The 23,944-nt window shown below is 38.8% G+C and overlaps 1 gene segment (V, D, J or C); it reads right to left on the bottom strand.

The window, feature by feature from the left end:
- LOC144674295 (Ig heavy chain C region, membrane-bound form-like) overlaps positions 1–23,944 on the bottom strand; it is an 88,004-nt gene that overhangs the window by 17,375 nt on the left and 46,685 nt on the right. The window contains 1 exon segment of the C gene segment in view: positions 747–863. Coding sequence covers positions 747–863 — 117 coding nt within the window.

Below are 23,944 nucleotides of genomic sequence, written 5' to 3'. Positions count from 1 at the left end.
GCACAAATGTAAACAAAGACACACAGAGATACAGTCAGACAAACACAGACGTATACACACACACGCACACGCACACACACACATACACACACACACACACACACAAATGTTCCCTGATTATAATTCCTCCCTTCAATTAACGCCAATAAATGTACATTAATATAAATTAACAGGGTTTGAACCACGTTGTCCTTTTGCTAATGTTTCTTTGAGCAACAAATCTTCACTCAGACGGAATTCTTTGCATTTTTTTGTCCTTTGCCACCCCCTGTAGAATATAATGATCTTGTATATCATTGTAGCTTGTTTCTAGATGCGTTAATATGAGAAACAATAACTGATGAAGGCATTTTACAGTAACATTAATGGCAATCTTTCGCCACCAGGTAGCAGTGCTAGCGCGAGTGCTTCCAGGAAAACATACATACACTGCTTCAACTATTACTGCTCCATAGCATGTCTATGTTTATATCACAGCAGACCTTCACTCAGTTATTGCTAGTTCTACTTCATTCACAGATGTTGACATTTCTGTCAAGGCCGACATTTACTAGCCATAACTAAATGCCCTGGAGAATGTGTTGGTGAGCCACCTTGTGTGTGGCACAAATCCAAAAACAGTGCTGGTGGGAAGGGAGCTCTGGGGTTTTGACTCAATAACAACGAAGGAAAAAATGTTTATTTCCAAATCAGAATACTGTGTGTGACTTGGAGCGGCACTAGTAGGTGTTGGTGCTCCCATTCACCTGCTGTCCTTGTCCTTCTATGTCGCAGAGCTCTCGGGTTCTGAAGATGCTGTCGAAGGATTTATCAGAACGGGGCGAGGGGCTTCCATTATGTGGAAAAACGATAGAAATCGCATCCTAGAGCAGAAAAAGTTAAGAGATGTTTTGAAGGAAGTGTTTAAGTTTCTGAAGGGTTTCGCAAGGCCATAATCTGACCATGTCTCCGTCCATATTATACTGGGTCCAGTCAAGGACATTAGTGCAATAAACTCTGTGCCCATCCATCCTTTACACTAGGCACTTCTTCAGTTATTGCTGCACTGAAGCAGGTGTCTGGTTATATTGCTCTCATCCATGTCCTTATTTATATTACACTAGACCCTTTCACCTTTATCTCTGCACTATTTTATGCCCACCTTTAAATTGCATGAGGCCATCTCCCTGTTGTTATTCGACGGGGTCTGCCATAGTTATTCATGCACTAAACTGCTCAGAGTCCAGGGGTCCTTATCGCTGTTTATGTTAAAAAAGGCCCCTTTTCTGTTATGAATGCACTGGACACTGGACACTCTGTTTATATTAATCTATTGCCAATGTCAGTTATTGTCAGCAATTTTTTTCTGTGTTAGGTAAATAGACAGATGGATGAAGGGAGAGATCTGTCTCATAATAGTTAAAGAACATCTATTAGACTGGGTGGGAGGATGGATTTTTTTTGTTGGAAAAGTACGTTTAGTCTTGGTCACAGTCATCAGTAGCTGTGTACAATTTCTCATTGCTCTGGTGTTATGTAACAGTTTTGTTGAAAGTACTGGTCGAATCTTATGACAGTCCCTGAAATTTGAACTGGATTGAGGGACTGAAGGAAAGGTGAGCCAGAGTACACTGCAGTTTATACTGATTAGTGGAAATCTCTGTCGTGGCTATTGTACACCGTGTTTTAATGTTAAGGAATGTTTCTCCTGAGGGCCTTCACATTCACGTTTTCCGTGGCTACTGGTTGTGTGACCGAGCCTGAACATATATATATATATACATGCGTCTATTTGTGTCTGTGAGTATGTCCATACAAAACACATCATCCCTAATGTTTGCAAGTTACATCCCCAAAGATGGATTTCCTTCACCAGTTATTTTCACAGCATTTAATTCCCTTTCATTAAAAATGCGTTGAGTGGAATATAAGTGGAAATTTGTTTGTTGATACGTTTCTATCAACAACAGTACGAACGTCGACATTTTCATGATAGCAGTAATGGCAACGATTGGCCACCAGGTGACAGTGCAAGTTGGTTTGCCTAAATTTTACCAAACCAGCACTGCCTCAGGCGGCAATAAATGAAAAAGGGCCTAGTGTAATGTAGGGATGGGCATGGATGGTTTATATTACATTAGACAGTCTCTAATGTTTTACTTATTAATTATCGACTGATTTGGAAGAGTTGTTAAGTCAAACATCTCTACTCATTCCCAATTCAACTTGAGAAATGGCGAATTGCCACCTTCTTGAAAGTATCAAGCGGTTTGAAACTGCATGAATCCCAAGGCCCGCCCGAATTGTATCCTCGGCATAGGAATCACCATCACTTTATAATCCTTTGCAACTTCAGGCACTGAGACAGGGCGAGAGGGCAGCTAACGTTGTACTCTTGTTCAAACGGATAAAGGTATAGACTGAGTAATTACAGGACAGTGAATATAATCTTGGAGCCGGGAATAGTATTGGGAAGAGAACATTCCAAGGGATAGGGTGCATCTACATTTAGAATCACTAAGCAAAGCTAGACAGCAAGCATTTGTTAAAGGAAGGGCGAGTCTGACTATTATGGTTAAATGTTTTGAAGCGATAATAAGGAGTGCCGATGGATACAGTGCATTCGATGTAGTCTATGTGGATTTTAAAATGACCAGGTTCTACATGGCAGAGCGGTTCCGAAAGTAAAAGCCAATGTGATCCAAGGCAAAGCGGCGAGGTAAATCCAAAATTGGTTCAATGCCAGGAAGCAAACGGTAAATGACACGGTGTGTTTTTTAAAATGGGAGTGGTATCCCCCAGGCCTTAGTAATAGGACATTTGCCTTTTCTTGCATATATCAATTACTTGCAATTGACTGAAAAGACCATGATTATGAAGGCTTTAGATGATACACAAATTGGCTGTGTGATTAAGAATGAAGCAGAAAGCTGTATACTGCAGGATTTCGACCAGTCAGGTAGACATAAGAATGGCATAAGGATGATTGCGAGGTAGTGCATTTATGGAAGGCTAACAAGACAAAGGAATAAACAGTAAATAGGAATATAAGAACATAAGAACTAGGAGCAGGAGTTGGCAATTCAGCTCCTCGAGCCTGCTCCGCCATTCATTTAGATCATTGCTGATCTCATTTCGGCCTCAACTCCAATTTCCCACCCTCTCCCCGTAACCTTTCAACCCATTACTAATTAAAAATCTATCTATCTCCTCCTTAAATTTATTCAGCGTTCCGGCATCCAGTGCATTCTGAGGTAGTGAATTCCACAGATTCACGAATGATACGACACAGAGAAGGAAAGTGGGACTATAGAATGCAGATATTCCTAAAGGTGTCTGGACAGGTAGATAAGGTGATCAAGAAATAGATGGGATTCTTGTCTTTATTCTCAGAGGCATTGAATATACGAGTTGAGACGCTCTGCTGGAACTGTGTGAAACACTAGTTAGGCCTGAGTTAGAGTGTTCGGTGCAGCCTTGGTCCAGGAACTATAGGAAAGTTTTGTTTGGGCTAGCAACGTTACAGCGGAGATTTACGATGACATTGCCTCGGCTGCAGGAGGTTTGCTATTTGGGAGGATTGGTTAGGTCTGTTTACTTTTGAACAAAGGAAACTGAGGGAAGACAAGGCTGAAGTGTATAAACTATGAAGGGTCTGGAGAATGTGGATACAAAGCCCCATTTCTCCTTGGTTGAGAGTCAATGATAAGGAGGATCAGAAGAAATAGGAGGAGGATTAGTCCATTCAGCCCTTCGAGCCTGCTCTGCCATTTAAGAACATCAAAGCTGTTCTGATTTTGGCCTCAACTCCAGTTTCTTGCCTGCCTCCCATAACCCATGAATCTCATGTTGATCAAATATCTGTCTAACTCAGCCATGAATATATTTAATGATTAGCCTCCATTGCGTCCTGGGGAAGTGAAGTCCAAAGACTAATGACTCTCTGAGAGAAGAAATTCCCCCTCATTTCCGCCTTAAATGGAAGAAGACAGATTTTGAAACCGTGTCCCCTAGTTGCAGATTCCCCTGCGAAGTGGAAGCATGTTCTCAGCTTTTACTCTGTAAAATCCCCTCAGAACCTTTGAGGTTTCAATCATATTACCTCGCATTCCTCTGCTCTTCAATAAGTACTGGTGCAATCTGCTGAACTCTTTCTCATAAGGCAACCCCTTCCGCCCAGGCATCAGCCTAGTGAACATTCTCTGAATTGATTCCGATGCACGTATATTTCTAATAACAGAGACCATAACTGTACTCAGTACTCCAGGTACTGTCTCACCAATGGCAAGTACAATTAGAGAAGAATTCCGTGCTTTGAAAGTCCACACCCCTTACAATAAAAGGGATTATTCTATTTGCCTCCCTAACTCCTTGCTGTGCCCGCATGCTTTGTGCGATCCGTGTACAAAGAAACGCAGATCTCTCTGCACTGAAGAATTCTGCAGCCTCTCAATTTAAATAACATGTTGCATTTCGACTTAACCTGCAAAATTAGGTAACCTCCTATTTTTCCAACCTTATATTCCATGTGCAAAATTTCAGCACAATCACTTCACTTACCTAAATATCATTGTGGCCTTTTTGTATCCTCCTCAGAACCTGTTTCCCTTTCCAGCTTGTTATCATCAGCACATCTGGATATAATACTGTCATCCCTTTCATCCAAGAATAAATAGGTCATGGCAAATGTTTTCACCCAAAGGATGATGGGAATATGAAACTCATGATGTGAAAGGGTTGTAGAAACTTGAAGTAAAACAACCTAAATGGTTACAGACCAAGAGCTGGAAAGTTGTCAAGGCTGGTTACTGCTTGTTCGCTGGGATGAATGTCCCTCTTCCGTATTGTAGATTCCTATGATCCTATGATTCATTGTTGTTAGAAAGGGGGTTTCAGGGTTTTGACCCAGCGACAGTGAAGAAATAACGATATATTTCCAAGCCAATGTGGTACTTGGCCTTGAGGGGCACTTATAGGTCTTTCCATGGGCCTGTCACACTTGTTCCTCTAGGTGCTAGCAGTCAGGGGCTTGCACGGCGCTGTCAAAGAACAGTTGGCGAGTTGCCACAGTGCATTTCGTACATGGTGCACACTGCTATATTTGTGCAGTGGTGCTTGAGGGAATGGGTTTATAAACGGCGGATGGGATTGCCAATCAGGCGCGATGATTTTTACTACATGGTGTCTTCCTTCTTCCGAATATAAGAAATAGTATTAGGCGAAGGCCATGTGGTTCCTCGGGCCTGCTCTGGAAGTGTGTGTTTGGAACTGCCCTGATTCAAGCTGAGATATTCAATTACTTCCCTAAAGTTTGCATGGACATTGTGGACAGATTGTGGGGAGTCATGAGGGGCGTCACTGGCTATACAATGTGCTGCCTCTGACCTTTTCTAGATTCTTCATATGTGTTGCTGGTTCAGTTAACTTAATTTACTGCTGTGACCCCACAACGTTGCTGGTGTTGGATTCTGCGATGGTAATGTCAATGAATAACAACTGGAGATGGTTAGGATCTCTCTTGACGGAGATGGTCACTGCCTGGCACTGGTAACACGTTATGTCAATTTCCACTCATCAGCCAAAGGTTTAATATTGTCCAAATTTTTTTTTTTCCTCTGCATGGAGACATGAACTGCTTCAGTATCTGAGGAATCGTGAATGGTGCTGAAAATTGTGCCAACATTCGTGAACATCGCTACTTCTGGCATGATTATGGAAATAAGGTCATTGATGAAGCAACTGAAGATGGCTGGGCCTAGGACACTTTCCTGAGGAACTCCGAGAGCGATGCTCTGGCGTGGGGCTTCTGGCCTCCAGCAACAGTAATCATTTTCATTTGTGCTAGGTATGACCCCAATGAGTTTTCCCCTTGGTTCCCATTGACTTCAATGTTGCTAAGGATCCTTGGTGCCACAATCTGTCAACTGCTACCTTGATGTCAAGGGCATTCACTCTCATATGAGAAGTTCAGCTGTGTGCCTTTGTTCAAATCAACAACGTGATGTAGTCGGGAACTAAAAGGTTCTTGTGAAGCCTAAACTGAGCATTGTTGAGCAACTTGTTGGTGATGAGCTGCAGTTTGATTGCTCCGTCAATGACACCTTCCATCAGGTTGCTGATGGCTGAGAGTAGAATGATTGAGGGTCAATGGACCGCATTGGGTTTGTTCAGCAATTTTTCACCATGTTACAGCTTGATCAGGCTGACACCCCATTTTTAGATGCTCTTGTTGCTGCATCTGGCCTATTCTTCTGAATTCATCATTGAACAATCGTTGATCCTCTGGCTTCATCCGAATGGTAGAGTGAGGGTTATACATCCCATTACCTGCATATTGTGGGGGGATAAGAATGTTGCTCAAGCTAATGGCTTCACTGACGCACAGTTTTTAACTGCCAAGTATTCTCCAAATCTATCGCATTTAGCACAATGATTATGCCACACAGCGCGATGGGTAGAGCTCTCACCCTGAAGATGGGTCTTTGTATCCAAAAGGAACGTGCGTTGGACACTCCCACCAATACTGACGTGGAGAGATCTATCTGTGCCAGGTTGAGAAATGAGCGCGGTCGCTAGTAAGTTTTCCCCTTGTGTTCTCTCAACACCTTCCGGGGGGTTGGGGGGCGGTCTGGTAGATATGTCCTTCATGAGTCGGCCAGCTCAGTCAGTATTGGTATCGAGCCATTCTTGCTGATGGGCATTGAAGTTCCATTCCCTTTTCTGCTCTCAATGTTTCACTACAATTGTGTTCAACATGTAGACGCGCTGATTCATTAGTTGAGGTTGGAAAATAACTCGAATTAGAAAGGAAATGTTCCACCGTCGCTTGCTCTGCTGCCAGGAGTATTCATTACTCCTGGAGTCAATCCTGAGGACCAGCCAGGGGCACTCCTTCCCGACTAATGTCCCGCCATCACTTGTGGGTCAATCAGGCGTGAGGATATTGGTTGGAAGGTATTAACATTGAGCAGGACTATGTCAGGCAGGTGTTCCACTAGTCTGCGTTCAGTGTTTCTAACTTGTGATAGATGTCCTCAGATGATTGTGTGGAGAATTTTATAGAGTTAATTGGACTGTCTGTATCTTTGCCTGTGCCTCGGTTGATGCCGTTTGGCTTTTCTGACTGTGCTCAGGTTGCTGATTCTCGTAGCCGTTTAATAAAAATGACTGCAAACTGAGAATTTTTAGAGGGAAATTAAAAGTTTATCTGGAATCCTATCGGGAAAAAAGAAACATTTAAGGGACGAATGTATTTCCGAAACGGACATTTATATATCAGGTGTGTTTTGATGAGTCTGAGAGAAGCACGTTTCCCATTACTGATATTGGATGTATTTTTAATAATTCAGGTGTATAAAATTAACTAAATTTAAATTCCCAAAAGCTTTGTTGAATGTTGAGCTCATATAATATCTGTTTGTGTTACATAAGGCCCTTTCACAGTTATTGCTGCACTAAACTGTTTATGTTTATATTTCATAGGACTTGTCTCAGTTTTTAATGTAATGGGCCATGTTAAAGATTATTTTAAACCAGGCCCTGTTTCAGTTATTAAAGTACTCGTGCAGCTTACCATTTAAATTATACCAGGCCCTATCTCTGGTTACATTACACTGGACTAACTCAGGCACGACCTGGCCGTGGCGCTGCCACAGATTCACAGCGCAGAAGAGGCCCTTCGGCCCATCGAGTCTGCACCAGCACCTGAGAAACACCTGACCTACCTACCTAATCCCATTTACCAGAACTTTGCCCATAGCCTTGAATGTTATGACGTGCCAAGTCCTCATCACTATCCCAGCCACCCAGAGGCCCAGGTTCACCTTCTGGGGACATGGATTCAAATCCCACCACAGCAGCTGGCGGAATTTAAATTCAATTGAGACAAGAGCCGTTCAGGAGGTGGGAATTCTGCAAATGCCTGTCCACAATCTACAAGGCAAATGTCAGGAGTGTGGTGGAATATTCCCCAATTCTCCGGGCAACCAGAGCAGCAGAAGCACAGGAACAACATCAACTGGAAAGTCCATGTTTCTTCCCTATTCTTCGGTCCAAATCACACAACTCCCTTCCTAGAAGTACTGTAGGTGTCCCTACAACACGTGGAGGGCAGCGGTACAAGAGGTTTGTTCACTACCACCTTCTCAAGGGCAATTGTGTTTGGCTATTGAATGTTGGTTCAGCTGGAAACGCCCAAATCCCATGAATGAATAAAAAAAATGGAAATGGAACTGGATCATTACAATTTTCATTGCTGTAAACGCATCTGGTTCACTAATGAACATTCGGTGAAGTAAATCTGCATCCTTCCCCAGTCAGGCCTAAATGTGACTCCAGGCCCACAGCACGTGGTTGACTCTTAACTATCCTCCGACTCTGAAAGTGTTTAGCAAGCTATTCAGTTCCAGGGCAGTGGAGTATGGGGGTAAATTCTGGCCGTATCAGAGATGTTCACATCTGCAGGATGAATAGAGAGAAAAAAATACTCCAGCCTAGTGAATGATTAAAAACAACATTTGTAAAAGTACTCCCTACTGTGTTTCCATGAGTATTGTACATAATTATTCCGGGAACTATGTTTTATAAAGCATTTGAAGGTCGTAGTGAGGATGAACAGGAGGTTGATGCGAATGTTACAAGACCTTGGAGATCTTGAATCGTTTTCCTTAGAATAGAGGATGTTAAGAGGGGCTTTGTTCGAGGTATTTAAGACCATGAAGGCTGTTGATACGTAATGACTGGATCATGCCTTCCTTTAAATTACACATGATTCTGCCTCAGATAATAGTGCAAAAGGCCTAGTCTCAATTTGTGTTTTACACTAGGCCCTGTTGGAGTAAGTGCACTGATGCATACATCTGTTCACATTAGACAAGACCGTCTCCCTGTTTGTATAATACGAGCCACTGAAAAGGTTATTTGGCATTAAACTGTCAATATTACGCTAGATGTTGCGTATCTCAGTCTCTCTATCTGTCTACCCATCTAGCTGCGTACCTGTCCGTTTGTCTGTCAGTCTATCTATCTACATTTCGAACCATCCATCTAGCAATTTCAGATCATCTATTACCGTTAACATTTCTTGATGCTGACGTCTCTTTCGAGTTCTTGTGTGGAAAGTGCCTATTCAGATTCCAAAGTGAGTTTAGCTGCCCTCAGAATTCAGTTCGAAAGTGGATTATATCACCTGGAGAATAAAGGACATCGACCCACCATTCTCTCTGCTTGTTGGCAAGTGATTACTTGTGCGTCACTGGGGTGTGTGATGATCTGTGCAAGTGATGGTGAAAATGTAACTGTACTTATACCTGGCGTGAGGATAGTAAACCTGTAATTCTGTCACTTGTAATGGAAGGTAACACTTTCCACTCTCAATGAAATTCAATTAAAAAATAATAATTTGTTTCTGTTTCCATTGTTTTGTGCTACACGTTAACTTCACTATTTCCTCACCAGGTTCCAATACGTTTGCCTTGATATAATTCAATGTTTACTGGCGCAGGTAAAGTGTTAGCTGAACAAAAACATGGTATAAGACAGTGATAACTGAGTAGGGGCCCACTGCAAAATATAAAGACATATATTTTCCAGTGCAATTTTAACAGAAACAATAGCGTAAAACATTATAAATAGAGACAGGTTCCAGTGCAGTAACAACAGAGACAGGATCCAGCGTAATATTAACACATACATGCTCTAGTATAGTAATAACTGAGGCGTGGTCGAGTGCGATATAAACAGACACGGGATATGGTTCACTAATAACTAAAACAGAGCGTTATATAATATAAATAGAGAAACGTTCTAATGTAGTAATAATTGATTCGGTGGTCGGCCTGAAACAGAGGCTTGATTAGCACAGAAATAACTGTGTCAGAGCCTAGTGTAATAAAAATACAATTACCAGATTATGTATCCATAAATTTCACAGGTTTCAGCAAAACTAAAACCGTGACTTGAACTCAAAGAGTAATAATTGAGGCAGGATCTGGTGTAATATAAAGGGAACCAGTTGCTAGCGAAATATTTCTCCTCGTCGCCCGTTTACAAATCTGCCAATATTAAGCTATGATCACGGGATATTGACGCAATGAATAGAAGGAATTGGTTTTCTCTGCTAATTCTCTCAAAACCTCTCATCATCTTGGAAATAACCATTAGGTTTCTGCTTAATCTTCTTTATCACAAGCAGAATGCTCCTAATTTGTCCAATTTATCGGTGTTACTAAAGACCCTTATCTTTGTTAACAAAGTGGTTACCCTCCTCTGTACACTTTCTGAGACCTCAACACACTTCTTAGGATCTGAAAATCATAGATATGTGCGGCACAGAAATAGGCCATTTTGCACCCCCTGTGCCTAATGGCTGGAAATGATCTATCGAGTCTAATCCCACTTCCCAGCTTTTGCTCCAGGGCCCTTGAGGCTATAGTACTTCAAGTAAACATCCAAATATATTTTGATATGTGATGAGGGATTCGGTCTGGAACACCATTTCATGCAGTGAGTCCGAAACGCCATGAAACACTCCTAAGGATAGACAGGGGACAGTTCAGACGCAGAGTAAAGCTGCCTCTATGTTGGTAAATTCCGGGGCGAGGCACAGAGGAAAGCCCTATCTAAACTATCCCACCAAACACTCCCAGGACATGTATAGCGCTGAATAGACACAGGTCCCTCTATTATTCGATCGAGCACTCCTAAGAATGGTGCAGCAGTATCAGATTCAGTAAAAAGATCCCTCTACAATGTCGCAAATATCACTCACAGGAAGGTATAGGAATGTTAATTTGCAGAGGACTGCTCCCTTTAGACTGTCCCATTAAATACTCCCATGTTGTCGAGTGCACCAGACACATTTTAGAGTTAAGTTCAACATGTGAACAGCCATCTATTTGGTTAAAAGTCAATGAATAGGGCTGAGGTTAAACTTTGGTCAGATACTGAATTCATGTTATGAGTTACAGACGCTGACACATTAATGAGAGGTCAGACACGGCCGGGATAGGGGAGAAAGGGAGTAAGAGCGGGATAGAATGCAGGAAACTCCGCAAACACATTTTCAAAGCTACTATATACCGGATCAAACGAGGCTTCGCCAGTTTTGAACACAGATATCACCTTTACATAGTTATCCCATAACTTAGAGAAATGTTCCAAATATTAATCATTACTGGAATCCTTTGTGTGATTTGCATTTCTCTCTGTTGTTATTTCTATCTTCTGTTGGTGGGGAAACATCTACTGTATTTCTGTCGCTCAATATTCTATTCTGAGATTTCTATTTCTGTGTTTATTTACATAAACGCCTCGCTGGTTTCTAAGTGGTGTTCACAGCAGCAGAATCAGATCAACAGTCACTTATTGATTATGTTCAGCTCAAAACAAGTTTATTTTAAGAATATTTACAGATGGTATAAGAAATGAACACAATTTTCAGAAAATCAATTTTTACAGATGTTATTTATTTTAAACAAAAGAAGCCATTAAATATTTTAAAAATGTTTCTGTAAGTTCTGCTGCTTAAATCAATTAAGCATTTCTGAGCAGCCTGATATTCGGCTGAATATCGATTGGTGGAAGGACTAACCCCTTTCAGGTAAACATGTGTGAATAATGAACAGAGAAATGACCTATAATCACATTCATCTCAGACTTTCTAACACATCACCACGTGCGTTTTGAAATGTTCACTTTTAGTAAAATCTGTTTGTTTATAGAGCACATTTCACCATCTCAGGAGGTCCCAAATCACATATCTCATTAACCTTATTAATGTACCTTATTTCGAATTATAATCTCTTCTGTCACGTTGGAGGCAAGTTGTGCACAGGAAGCTCCCACCAAAAGAGATGTGATAAAAGCCCAGATCACCTCTTTATTAGGGATGTTAGTTGCGCATTAAATATTGGTCTACGATACCCCTGCTCTCTAAAATGGGGTCAGCGGAGATTGATGCTGAGTATTTCCAGGTTTTCTGGCCTTATCTTAGATTGAGAACATCCGTAATAGTTTACAAAGCTTTGACCGTTGTTTTTATTTGTTCTTTTGTTGTGAACGTCGCAAGCAAGGCCAGCCTTAACTGTCCATCCACAAGTACCCTTGAGAAGGTGGTGGGGAGCCGGCATCTTGAACAGCTGCAATTTGTGCCGTGCGCCTCTTATTTGACTTTCCAGGAAGTGCTTTGACCCAACTAAATGGCCTTCTGGGCCATTCCAGGGGCAGTTAAGAGTCAACCACGTTGTTGTGGTGCTGGAGTCTCGCGTAGGCCAGGCTGGTAAGGGTAAGATTTCCTCCCCGAATGACATTAGTGAACTAGTTGCAACTTCATGACAATTAGGTTATTCGATTATTAATGCAATGAGTAATTTTATTCCAGTTTCGGTTTTAATGAATTAAATGAATGAAAATCCCGCCAGCTGCCGTCGTGGCATTTAAATCATGTCTCTGGAGCATTTCTGATCTTCTCTGTATTGCCAGCCCAGTTAATTTACCTCGATGCTGCAATTCCCTAAGACTGAGATGACATTACCATTGCCACATCTGAATGATCACTCCACTGACCATGCTTCAAACCTGCAGTTATGGCTCTGAATAAATTCATGTGGAATCGAAACGTTAATTCTGTTTCTCTCTCCTCAGACCCTGCCATGCCTGCTGAGTCTTTACAACACTTTCTGTTTTTAGTTCAGTAGTAGTTACTGTCCATGTATGAGAGCCACTAATGCAAGGCATTGGACAGGTTGCAGTTGCTGTTTTGAAATGATACCCTTTGGTTCTATGTATCTAAAGTTCTGGAGCAGGCTCCAGTCTTACACACATCAATTTAGTTGTAAGGGATCAGTTGCCTTGTTGCCGGTGTCTTAGCCTGACCCTGTTTTAACAGTGCGCTGTATTTCCACTGGGCCCATATAACAGTGTCAGCGATTGCTAAATGCTCATTTCGAAGCAACAGGACAGAAGATTTCCTAGAACTTAAGTTTACACTGCCCCTCACTCTCTTCACAACAAGGAACTGGGATTTCTCTCCTCATCACCGAGAATCTTAGGACGGCTTTATCAGAAATGGTCCAACGTGTGAGGGGTGTTTCTGAATATTTAAGGTGAAGCTGTTCCACTGGCAAATGGATCAGTGATGCTGGGGCTTATATTAATTCGATATCAATACACTGATTATATTGCACAGTAAGATGTTTCTAATGATGTAACACTAAACCATATCTCTCTTTATATTACACTAGGTTATGTGTTCATTATAACTGCATTACTCTCTGTCCCTTTCAATATGCCGCAAAGCCCTGCATCAATTGTTTCCACACTATATTTATCACTGGTTGATTTACACTCGGTGCTGTGTCAGCGATTATCACTTTAGGCCCTGCCTCAGTTTTATTAAACTGGGCCCAGTATCAGTAATCCTGTTCTGTAGCAGTTGATATTAACCTATGCCATTTACCAGTAATCACTGCACTAGACCCTGCCTCTGTTTATATGAGTACATACTTTGTATCAGTAATCACTCTAATATTCCCTACCTAAGTAGATATTAATCCATACCTTGCATCAGTAACTACTAAAAGAGACCCTGTCTCAGTTTTTTTATTAATACAAACCTTGTATTAGTAATCACTGTAAGAGACCCTGCCTCAGTTGATAGTAATCAATACCTTCTATCAATAATCACTGAAAGAACCCTGACTCAGTTTATATCAATATCGACCTTGTCTTGTTAATCACTGGAATAGACCCTTTCTTAGTTAATATCAGCCCAGACAGTGTATTGGTTATCACTGTAATAGACCCTGTCTCAATTTATGTTAATCAATACCATGTATCAATAATCACTATAAAATACCCTTTCTCAGTTTATATAAATACTGATATTGTATTGTTAATTGCTGTAATAGAGCCTGTCTCAGTTTATATTAATCCATCCGTTGTATCGGTAATCACTTGAATAGACCCTGTCACAGTTTATATTAATGCAGATATTGTATTCGTAATCACTTCAATAGGCCCTGTCTCAGTTTATATTAATCTGGACCCTGTATCAGTGATCATTGTAATAGACTCTGTATCAGTTTATATTAATTGGGAACATGTATCAGTAATCATTGTAATAGAGCCTGCTTTAGTTTATATTAATCTAGGCCCTGTATCAGTAATTAATGTAATTGACCCATTCTCAGTTTATATTAATGCAGGCCTCATGTCAGTAATCACATTAATAGACCCTTTCCAGTTTATCTTAATCCATACAATATATATATATACAATCACTGTAATAGGCCCTGCCTCAGTTTATATCAATCCAGGACCTGTGTCAGGAATTATTGTACTGGACCGAGTCTCAGATTATATCAATGCAGACCCTGCAGCAGTAGTCACTGTAATACATGCTGTCTCAATTTACACCAGCCCAGACCTTGTATCAGTAAACACTGTAATAGACCTTGTCTCAGTTTATATTAATCTAGACCCTGTATCAGTAATCACTGTAATATACCCTGACTCAGTTGGTATAAATCCATATTTTGCATCAGTAACCACTGAAAGAGACCTTGCCTCACTTGATATTAATCCACACATTATATCAGCAATCACTGAAAGAGATTCTGCCTCACCTTATATTAACACAGACCTTGTATCAGTGTTCAATGTATTCGACCCTGTCTCTGTTTATATTAACTTATGCCCTGTATCAGAAATCACTGTACTACACCCAGTATCAGATTATATCAATTCAGACCCTGTATCAGTTGTCGCTGTAATACACCCTGTCTCAATTTACACCAGCCCAGACCTTGTATCAGTAAACACTGTAATAGACTCTTTCTCATATTATATTAACCCATGCCTTGTATCAGTAATCACTGTAACGGACCCTGCCTCAGTTTATATTAATAGAGGCCATGTATAGTAACACTGAAATAGACCATTTATCCATCTACATTAATCCATACATTGTAACAGTAATCATTGAAATAGGCCTTCCCTCAGTTTATATTAATCTAGGCCCTGTATCAGTAATTACTGTAATAGACCCTACCTCAGTTGATGTTAATCCATGCCTTGTATCGGTAACCACTAAAAGAGACCCCGTTTCCGTTTATAATAATACAGACATTTTATCATTAGTTGCTGTGTAAGACCCTCTCTAGGTTTATATCAATCCAAACATTGTAACAGTAATCACTGCAACAGACCCTGTCTCTGTTGATATTAATCAATGCATTGTATCAGTGACCACTGAAGAAGACCGTGACTCAGTTTATATCAATACAGGCCTTGTGTTGGTAATCCCTGTAATAGATCATGTTTCTGGTTATCTTAATCCATACCATGTCTCAGTAATCATTGTAATGTACTCTTTCTCAGTATATATTATCCCCAGACCCTGCATCAGTAATCACTGCAATAGACCCTGTCTCATTTGATATGAATCCATAACTTGTATCAGTAGTCACTGTAATAAACCCTGTCTCAGTTTATGTAAATCGATACCTTGTATCAATGATAACTGTAACAAGCCCTGCCTCAGTTGATATTAATCCATACCTTGTATCAGCAAACAATGTTAGAGACCGTATCTCAGTTTACATTAACACAGACCTTGTCTCAGTAATCAGTGTAAAAGACCCTGACTCGGTTTATATCAATCCATACATTGTTACAGTAATCACTGTAACAGACCCTGTCTCTGTCGATATTAATCAATTCATTGTATCAGTGATCACTGAAGTAGACCCCGACTCAGTTCATATTAATACAGACCTTGTCTTGGTCATGACTGGGATAGAACCTATCTCAGTTTATATCAATCCAGGCATTGTATTGGTAATCACTGTAATAGACTCTGTCTCAGTTTCTTTTAATCCATACCATGTATCAGTAATAAATCTAACAGCCCTTGTCTCACTTTGTTTTAATCCAAACCTTGTATCAGTAATCATTGGAATAGACCATGTCTCATTTTATATTAATACAGACCTTGTATCATTAATCACTGTAAAAGACCCTATCTTAGTTTATATCAATCCATATATTTTAACAGTAATCACTGTAACAGACCCTGCCTCTGTTGATATTAATCAATACATTGTATCAGTAATCACTGAGGTAGATGCTGACTAAGTCTATATTAGCACAGACCTGGTCTCGATGATGACTGGAATAGACTCTGTCTCAGTTTATATCAATCCAGACCTTGTATTGGTAATCAATGAAAGAGACCCTGTCTCTATTTAGCTTTATCCATACCATGTATCAGTAAGAAATGTAACAGATCCTGTCCCAGTTTATTTTAATCCATACCATTTATCTGTAATTTCTGTGATGGATCCTGTCTCTGTTTATATTAATAAGGACATTGTATTGGAAATTACTGTAATAGAACCTGTCTCAGTTTATATTAATTGACAACTTGTATCAGTAATCGTTATAATCAACCCTGTCCCATTTTTAATTAACCCATACCATGTATCAGTAAGAACTGTAACAGACCCTGTCTCAGTTTATATTATTCCAGGCCCTGTATCAGTAATCATTGTAATAGGCCCTGTCTCAGCTGATATGAAACCATAACTTATATCAATAATTACTCTTATGGACCCTGCCTCAGTTTACATTGATCCATATGTTGCATCAGCAATCAATGTAATAAACCGTTTTAGTTTATGTAATGGATACCTTTTATCAGAAATCACTGTCATAGACTCTGTCTCAGTTTCTATTAATCCAGACCTTGGATCCGTTATCTCTGTTATGGACCATGTCCCAGTTTATATTAACCTAGACCCTGTATCAGTAATCAACATAATAAACCCTGCCTCAGTAGGTACTAATCCATAACTTGTATCAGTAAACACTTTTAGAGAACCTGTCTCAGTTAATATTAATGCAGACTTTGCCTCAGTAATCACTGTAAATGTCTCCGTTGATATTAATCAATGCCTTGTATCAGTAATCAATGAAGTAGGCCCTGACTTAATTTATATTAATCAAGACCCTGTATCAGTAGTCACAGTAAAAGAGCCTGACTCAGTTGATATGAATCGATACCTTGTATCAGTAATCAGTGTAATGGACCCTGTTTCCATTTATATTAATACAGACATTGTGTTGGTAATTACTGTAAAAGACCCTGTCTCAGTTTATGTTAATTGATACCATGTATCAGTCATAAGTGTAATAGAAAAACAGAATTACCTGGAAAAACTCAGCAGGTGTGGCAACATCGGCGGAGAAGAAAAGAGTTGACGTTTCGAGTCCTCATGACCCTTCAGCAGAACATATTCATAACAGTTCTGCTGAAGGGTCATGAGGACTCGAAATGTCAACTTCTTTCTTCTCCGCCGATGCTGCCAGACCTGCTGAGTTTTTCCAGGTAATTCTGTTTTTGTTTTGTATTTCCAGCATCTGCAGTAGTTTTTGTTTTTATAAGTGTAATCGACCCTGCTTCAGCTTATCTGAATCCCCACCTTATATCAGTAATCGCTGTAACAGACCTTCTCTCAGTTATTATTCATCTAGACCCTGTATCAGTAATCACTGTAATAGACCCTGACTCAGTTGACAATAATCCACATGTTGTAACAATAATCAATATAACAGAAACTGTCTCAATTGATATTCGCCAATACCTTGTACCAATAATCAGTGAAGTAGACCCTGACTCAGTTTGTATCAATCCAGTTCTTGTATTGGTAATCACTGTAATAGACCCTGCCTCAGTTGATATTAATCCATACATTCTATCATTAACCACTGAAAGAGACCCTGTCTTAAATTATATTAATACAGGCCTTGTATCATTACTCACTGCAAAAAAACCTGTCTCGTTTTATATCAATCCATAGATTGTAACAGTAATCATTGTAACAGACTCTGTCTCTGATGATATTAATCAATACCTAGTATCAGTAATCACTGAAATAGAAGCTGACTCAGTTTATATTAATGCAGATCTTTTCTCGATCGTGACTGGAAAAGACCCTGTCTCAGTTGATGTCAATCCAGGCGTTGCATTGGTAATCACTGAAAGAGACCTTGTCTCTGTTTACCTTAATCTAGACCATGTATCAGTAGTAAATGTAAGAGACCCTGTCTCAGTTTATTTAAAATCATACCATGTATCAGTGATCACTGTAATAGACCCAGTCTCAGTTTATATCAAAACGGACATTGTATTGGTAATTACTGTAATAAATCCTGTCTCAGTTTATATTAATTCATATTTTGTATCAGTAATCACTGTCATAAACCATGTCTCATTTTCTATTCATCCATGCTATGTATCAGAAATCACTGCAATAAAACCTGTCTCAGTTTATATTAATCCAGATTCTGTATCAGTAATCACTGTGATAATCCATGTCATTTTTTATCAATCCATACCTTGCATCAGTAATCACAATAAAAGGACCTGCTCACTTTATGTTAATGCAGACAATGTATTGATAATTACTGTAATAGACCCTGCCTCAGGTTATATTGATCCATAAGTTGTATCAGTAATCACTGTAATAAACCATGTGACAGTTAATGTTAATTGGTACATTGTATCAGTAATCACTGTAATAGACCCTGCCTCAGTTTATATTGATTCATAAGTTGTATCTGTAATCACTATAATAAACCCTGTCTCAGTTTATATTAACCTAGACCCTATGTCAGTAATCACGGTAATAGTCAATGCCTCAGTTGATATGAATCCATCCCCTGTATCAGCAATCACTGTAACAGACCTTCTCTCAGTTTATATTAATCTAGATCCTGTATCAGTAATCATTGCAATAGACCCTGCCTCAGTTGATATTAATCCATAGCTTGCATTCAACAAACACTGTTAGAGACCCTGTCTCAGTGTATTTTAATACAGACCTTGTATTGGTAGTTGTTTTAATACACCCTGTCTCAGTTTATATAAATCTAGACCCTGTTTCAGTAATCACTGTTACAGACCCTGTCTCAGTTGATATTAATACTGACCTTGTCTCAGTAATCACTGCAACAGACCCTGTCTCAGTTGAAATTAATCAATACCTTGTATAAGTAATCACTGAAGTAGACCTTGACTCAGTTTAGATCAATCAGAGCCTTCTAGTGGTAATCACTGTAATAGAACCTGCCTCTGTTTATATTAATTCAGATTCTGTATCAGTAATCACTGTAACAGACGCTGTCTCAGTTTATTTTAATCCATACCATATAACAGTAATCACTGTACTGGATCTTGTCTCAGTTTATATTAATACAGACCCTGTATCAGGAATCACTCTAATAAGCCCTGTATCAGTTGATATGAATCCATATTTTGTATCAGTAATCACTGTAATAGGCCCTGACTCAGTTGATATTAATACAGACATTGTATTGGTAATTACTGTAATTGACCCTATCTCAGGTTATGTTAAACCGAAACTTGCATCAGTAATCAATTTAATAGACTCTGTCTCAGTTTATAGTAATTCAGACCTTGTATCAGTAATCACTGTAATAGACCCTGTCTCAGTTCATATCAATATGGACATTGCATTGGTAATTACTGTAATAGAACCTGTCTCAGTTTATATTAATCGATAACTTGTATCAGTAATCACTGAAATAGACGCTGTCCTGAGTCCATATTAACCTAGATCCTGTATCAATAATCATTCTGATTGACCCTGTTTCCCTTTATATTAATCTAGGCCCTGTATCAGTAATCACTGTAATAGACCCTACCTCAGTTAATATGAATCCATGCCTTGCATCAGGAATTACTGTATTAGGCCTTCTCTCAGTTTATATTAATCTTGACCCTGTATCAGTAATCATTGTAATAAGCCCTGTCTCAGTTGATATAAATCAATGCTTTTTATCAATATTCATCGTAATGGACCCTGTTTCAGTTGATATTAATCCACGCCTTGTATCAGTAACCTGTCTCCATTTACATTAATACAGACCTTATCTCAGTAATCATTGTAAAAGATGCTGTCTCAGTTTGTATCAATCCATTCATTTTAACAGTAATCATTGCAACAAGCTCTGTCTCAGTTGATATTAATCAAAACCTTGTATCAGTAATCTCTGCAGTAGACCCTGACTCAGTTGATATTAATACAGACAATGTATTGGTAATTACTGTAATTGACCCTATCTCAGGTTATGTTAAACCAAAACTTGTATCAGTAATCAATTTTAAAGACTCTGTCTCAGTTTATAGTAATTCAGACCTTGTATCAGTAATCACTGAAATAGACCCTGTCTCAGTTCATATCAGTACGGACATTGTATCGGTAATTACTGTAATAGAACCTGTCTCAGTTTATATTAATCGATACCTTGTATTATTAATTACTGAAATAGACGCTGTCCTGAGTCCATATTAACCTATACCATGTATCAATAATCATTCTGATTGACACTGTCTCCATTTATATTAATCTAGACCCTGTATCAGTAATCAATGTACTAGATCCTCTCTCAGTTTATATTGATACAGACTGTGTATTGGTAATTAGTCTAATAGACCCTGACTCAGTTTATATTAATCTAGACCCTGTATCAGTAATCATTGTAATAGACCCTGTCTCAGTTTATCTAGACGCTGTATCAGTAATCACTATAATGGACCCTATCTCTGTTAATATTAATCCATGTCTTGCATCAGTAATCATTGTATTAGTCCTTCTCTCAGTTTATATTAATCTTGATCCTGTATCAGCAATCATTGTAATAGACCCTGTCTCAGTTGATATAAATCTATGCCTTGTATCAGTAACCACTGTTAGAGGCCCTGTCTCTGTTTACATTAATACAGACGTTATCTCAGTAATCATTGTAAAAGACCCTGTCTTGGTTTATATCAATCCATACATTTTAATAGTAATCATTGCAACAGACCCTGTCTCAGTTGTTATTAATCAAAAACTTGAATCAGTAATCACAGTAATATACCCTGTCTCAGTTTATATTAATAGAGTTCTTGTATTGGTAATTACTCTAATAGACCCTGCCTCAGTTTATGTTGATCTAGACCCTGTATCAGAAATCAATATAACAGGCCCTGTCTGAGTTTTTTTAATCCATATCATATATCAGTAATCACTGTAATAGGCCCTGCCTCATTTTATATTAATCCATAACTTGTATCAGTAATTACTCTAATAGACCCTGTCACAGTATATGTTAATCTAGACCCTGTATCATTAATTATTGTAATTGAACCTGCCTCAGTTTATATTAATCTAGACCCTGCATCAGTAATCAATGTAATTGACCCCATCTCAGTTGATATTAATCAAAACATTGTATCAGCAATCACTTCAGTAGACCCTGACTCAGTGCATATTATTACACAACTTGTTTCGGTACTCACTGGAATAGACCCTGTCTCAGTGTATATCCATCCAGACCTTGTATTGGTAAACACTTTAATAGACCCTGTCCCTGTTTACATTAATCTAGACCATTTTTCAGCAATAACTGTAACTGACCCTGTCTCAGTTTATATTAATCCGGACCCTGCATCAGTGATCACTGTAACAGATGCTGTATCAATTGATATGAATCCATACCTTGCATCAGTAAGCACTGTAATAGACCCTTTCTCAGTGTATATCAATCCAGGCATTGTATTGGTAATCACATTACTAGACACTGTCCCTGTTTACATTAATCTAAACCATTTTACAGCAATAACTGTAACTGACCCTCTCTCAGTTTATATTAATCCAGATCCTGCATCAGTGATCATTGTAACAGATGCTGTATCAATCAATATGAATCCATACCTTGCACAAGTAAACACTGTAATAGACCCTGTCTCAGTTTATATTAATACAGACATTGTATTGGTAATTACTGTAATAGACCCTGCCTCAGTTTATGTTAATCTGAAGATTTATATCTGTAGTCACTATAATAAGCACTGCCTCAGTTTATATTAATCCTTACTTTGTATCAGTAATCACTGTAATTGGCCTTGTCCCAGTTTATATTAAGACAGACATTGTATTGGTAATTTCTGCAATAGACCCTGTCCTTAGTCTGTATTCATCTAGATTCCGCATCAATAATCATTGCGATTGACCCTGTCTCCATTTATACTAATCTAGACCGTGTATCAGTAAGCACTGTAATAGACCCTTCCTCAGTTGATATTAATCCATACCTTATATCAATAACAACTGTTAGATACCTTGTCTCAGTTTATATTAATACATACATAGTATTTTGTATTTAATGTAATACACCCTGTCTCAGTTTATATTAAGCCATTACTTGTATCAGTAATCACTGCAATAAACTCTGTATCATTTTTATTAATCCATACCCTTCATCAGGAATGACTGTAATGCACCCTGTTTCAGTTTATGTTAATTCATTACTTGTATCAGTAATTAAACAAATAGACCCTGACTCAGTTTATATTAATCTAGACCCTGTATCAGTAATCACTGCAATAGACCCTGCCTCAGTTCATATTATTCTAGTCCATGTATCAGTAATTACTGTAACAGACTCTGACTCAGTTATATTAACCTAGACCCTGTATTAATAATCTCTGTAATAGACTCTGTCTCAGTTTATATTCATCTAGATCATCAGTCATCACTGAAATGGACCCTGGCTCAGTTGATATTAATCAACACCTTGTATCAGTAACCACTGTAATAGAAACTGTCTCAGTTTATATTAAAGCAGATCTTGCCTCAGTAATCACAGTAAAAGACCCTGTCTCAGTTGATATTTATCAATACCTTGTATTAGTAATCACTGAAGTCGACACTGACTCAGTTTGTATCAATCCGAGCCTTGTATTGGTAATTACTGTAATAGACCCTGTCTCAGTTTATATTAATCCATAATTTGTATCAGTAATCACTGTTACAGACCCTGCCTCAGTTGCTATTAATCAATACCTTGCATCAGTAATTACTGAACCTGACCCTGAGTTAGTTTATATCAATCCATATCTTGTATCGGTAATCGCTGTAATAGACCCTGTCTCTGTTCATATTAATCTAGACCCTGTAATAGTAATCATTCTAATAGGCCTGTCAGGTTATTTTAATCCATACCATATATCAGTAATTACTGTAATAGGCCTTGTCTCAGTTTATATTAATCCAGACCATGTATCAACAATCATTGTAATCAGCCCTGCCTCAGCCTCAGTTAATATGAATCCATACTTGTATCAGTGATCATTGTAATAGATCCTGTCTCAGTTTGTATTAATACAGACATTGTATTGATAATTACTGTGAGATACCCTGTCTCAGTTTATCTTAATCCATAATTTGTATCAGTAATCACTGTAATATACTCTGTCTCATTTTATATTAATCTAGATCATTTCTCATTAATAACTGTGACAGACCCTGTCTCAGTTTATTTCAATCCATACCATGTATCATTAATCACTCTAATAGACCCTGTGTCAGTTTATATCAACCCAGACACTGCATCAGTGATGACTGTAACATACGCTGCCTCAGTTGATATGTATTCATGCCTTGTATCATTTATCTCTGTAATAGACACTGTCTCACTTTATATCCCTACACGTATTGTATTGTTCATTACTATAATAGACCCTGTCTCAGTTTATGTTAATCCAAAACTTGTATCAGTCATCACAGTGATGAGCACAGCCTCAGTTGATATCAATCCATACCTTGTATCAGTAATCAGTGTAATAGACTCTGTCTCAGTTTACATTAATACAGACCCTGTATCAGTAATCACTGTGATAGACCATGTCTCAGTTTATATTAATACAGACATTGTATTGGTAATTACTGTAAAAGACCCTTTCCTCTGTTTATATTAATATAGATCCTGTCTCAATAATCATTGTGATTGACCCTGTCTCCATTTATATTAATCTAGATCCTGTATCATTAATCAATGTACTAGACCCTGCCTCAGTTTCTATGAATCTTTACCTTGCATGAGTACTCTCTGTAATAGA

The sequence above is a fragment of the Cetorhinus maximus genome, unplaced genomic scaffold (assembly GCF_964194155.1).
Source record: "Cetorhinus maximus unplaced genomic scaffold, sCetMax3.hap1.1 HAP1_SCAFFOLD_620, whole genome shotgun sequence".
NCBI classification, from domain to species: domain Eukaryota; kingdom Metazoa; phylum Chordata; class Chondrichthyes; order Lamniformes; family Cetorhinidae; genus Cetorhinus; species Cetorhinus maximus.
The sequence above is the reverse complement of the archived record's forward strand: the minus strand, read 5'-3'. Positions and strand labels throughout refer to the sequence as shown.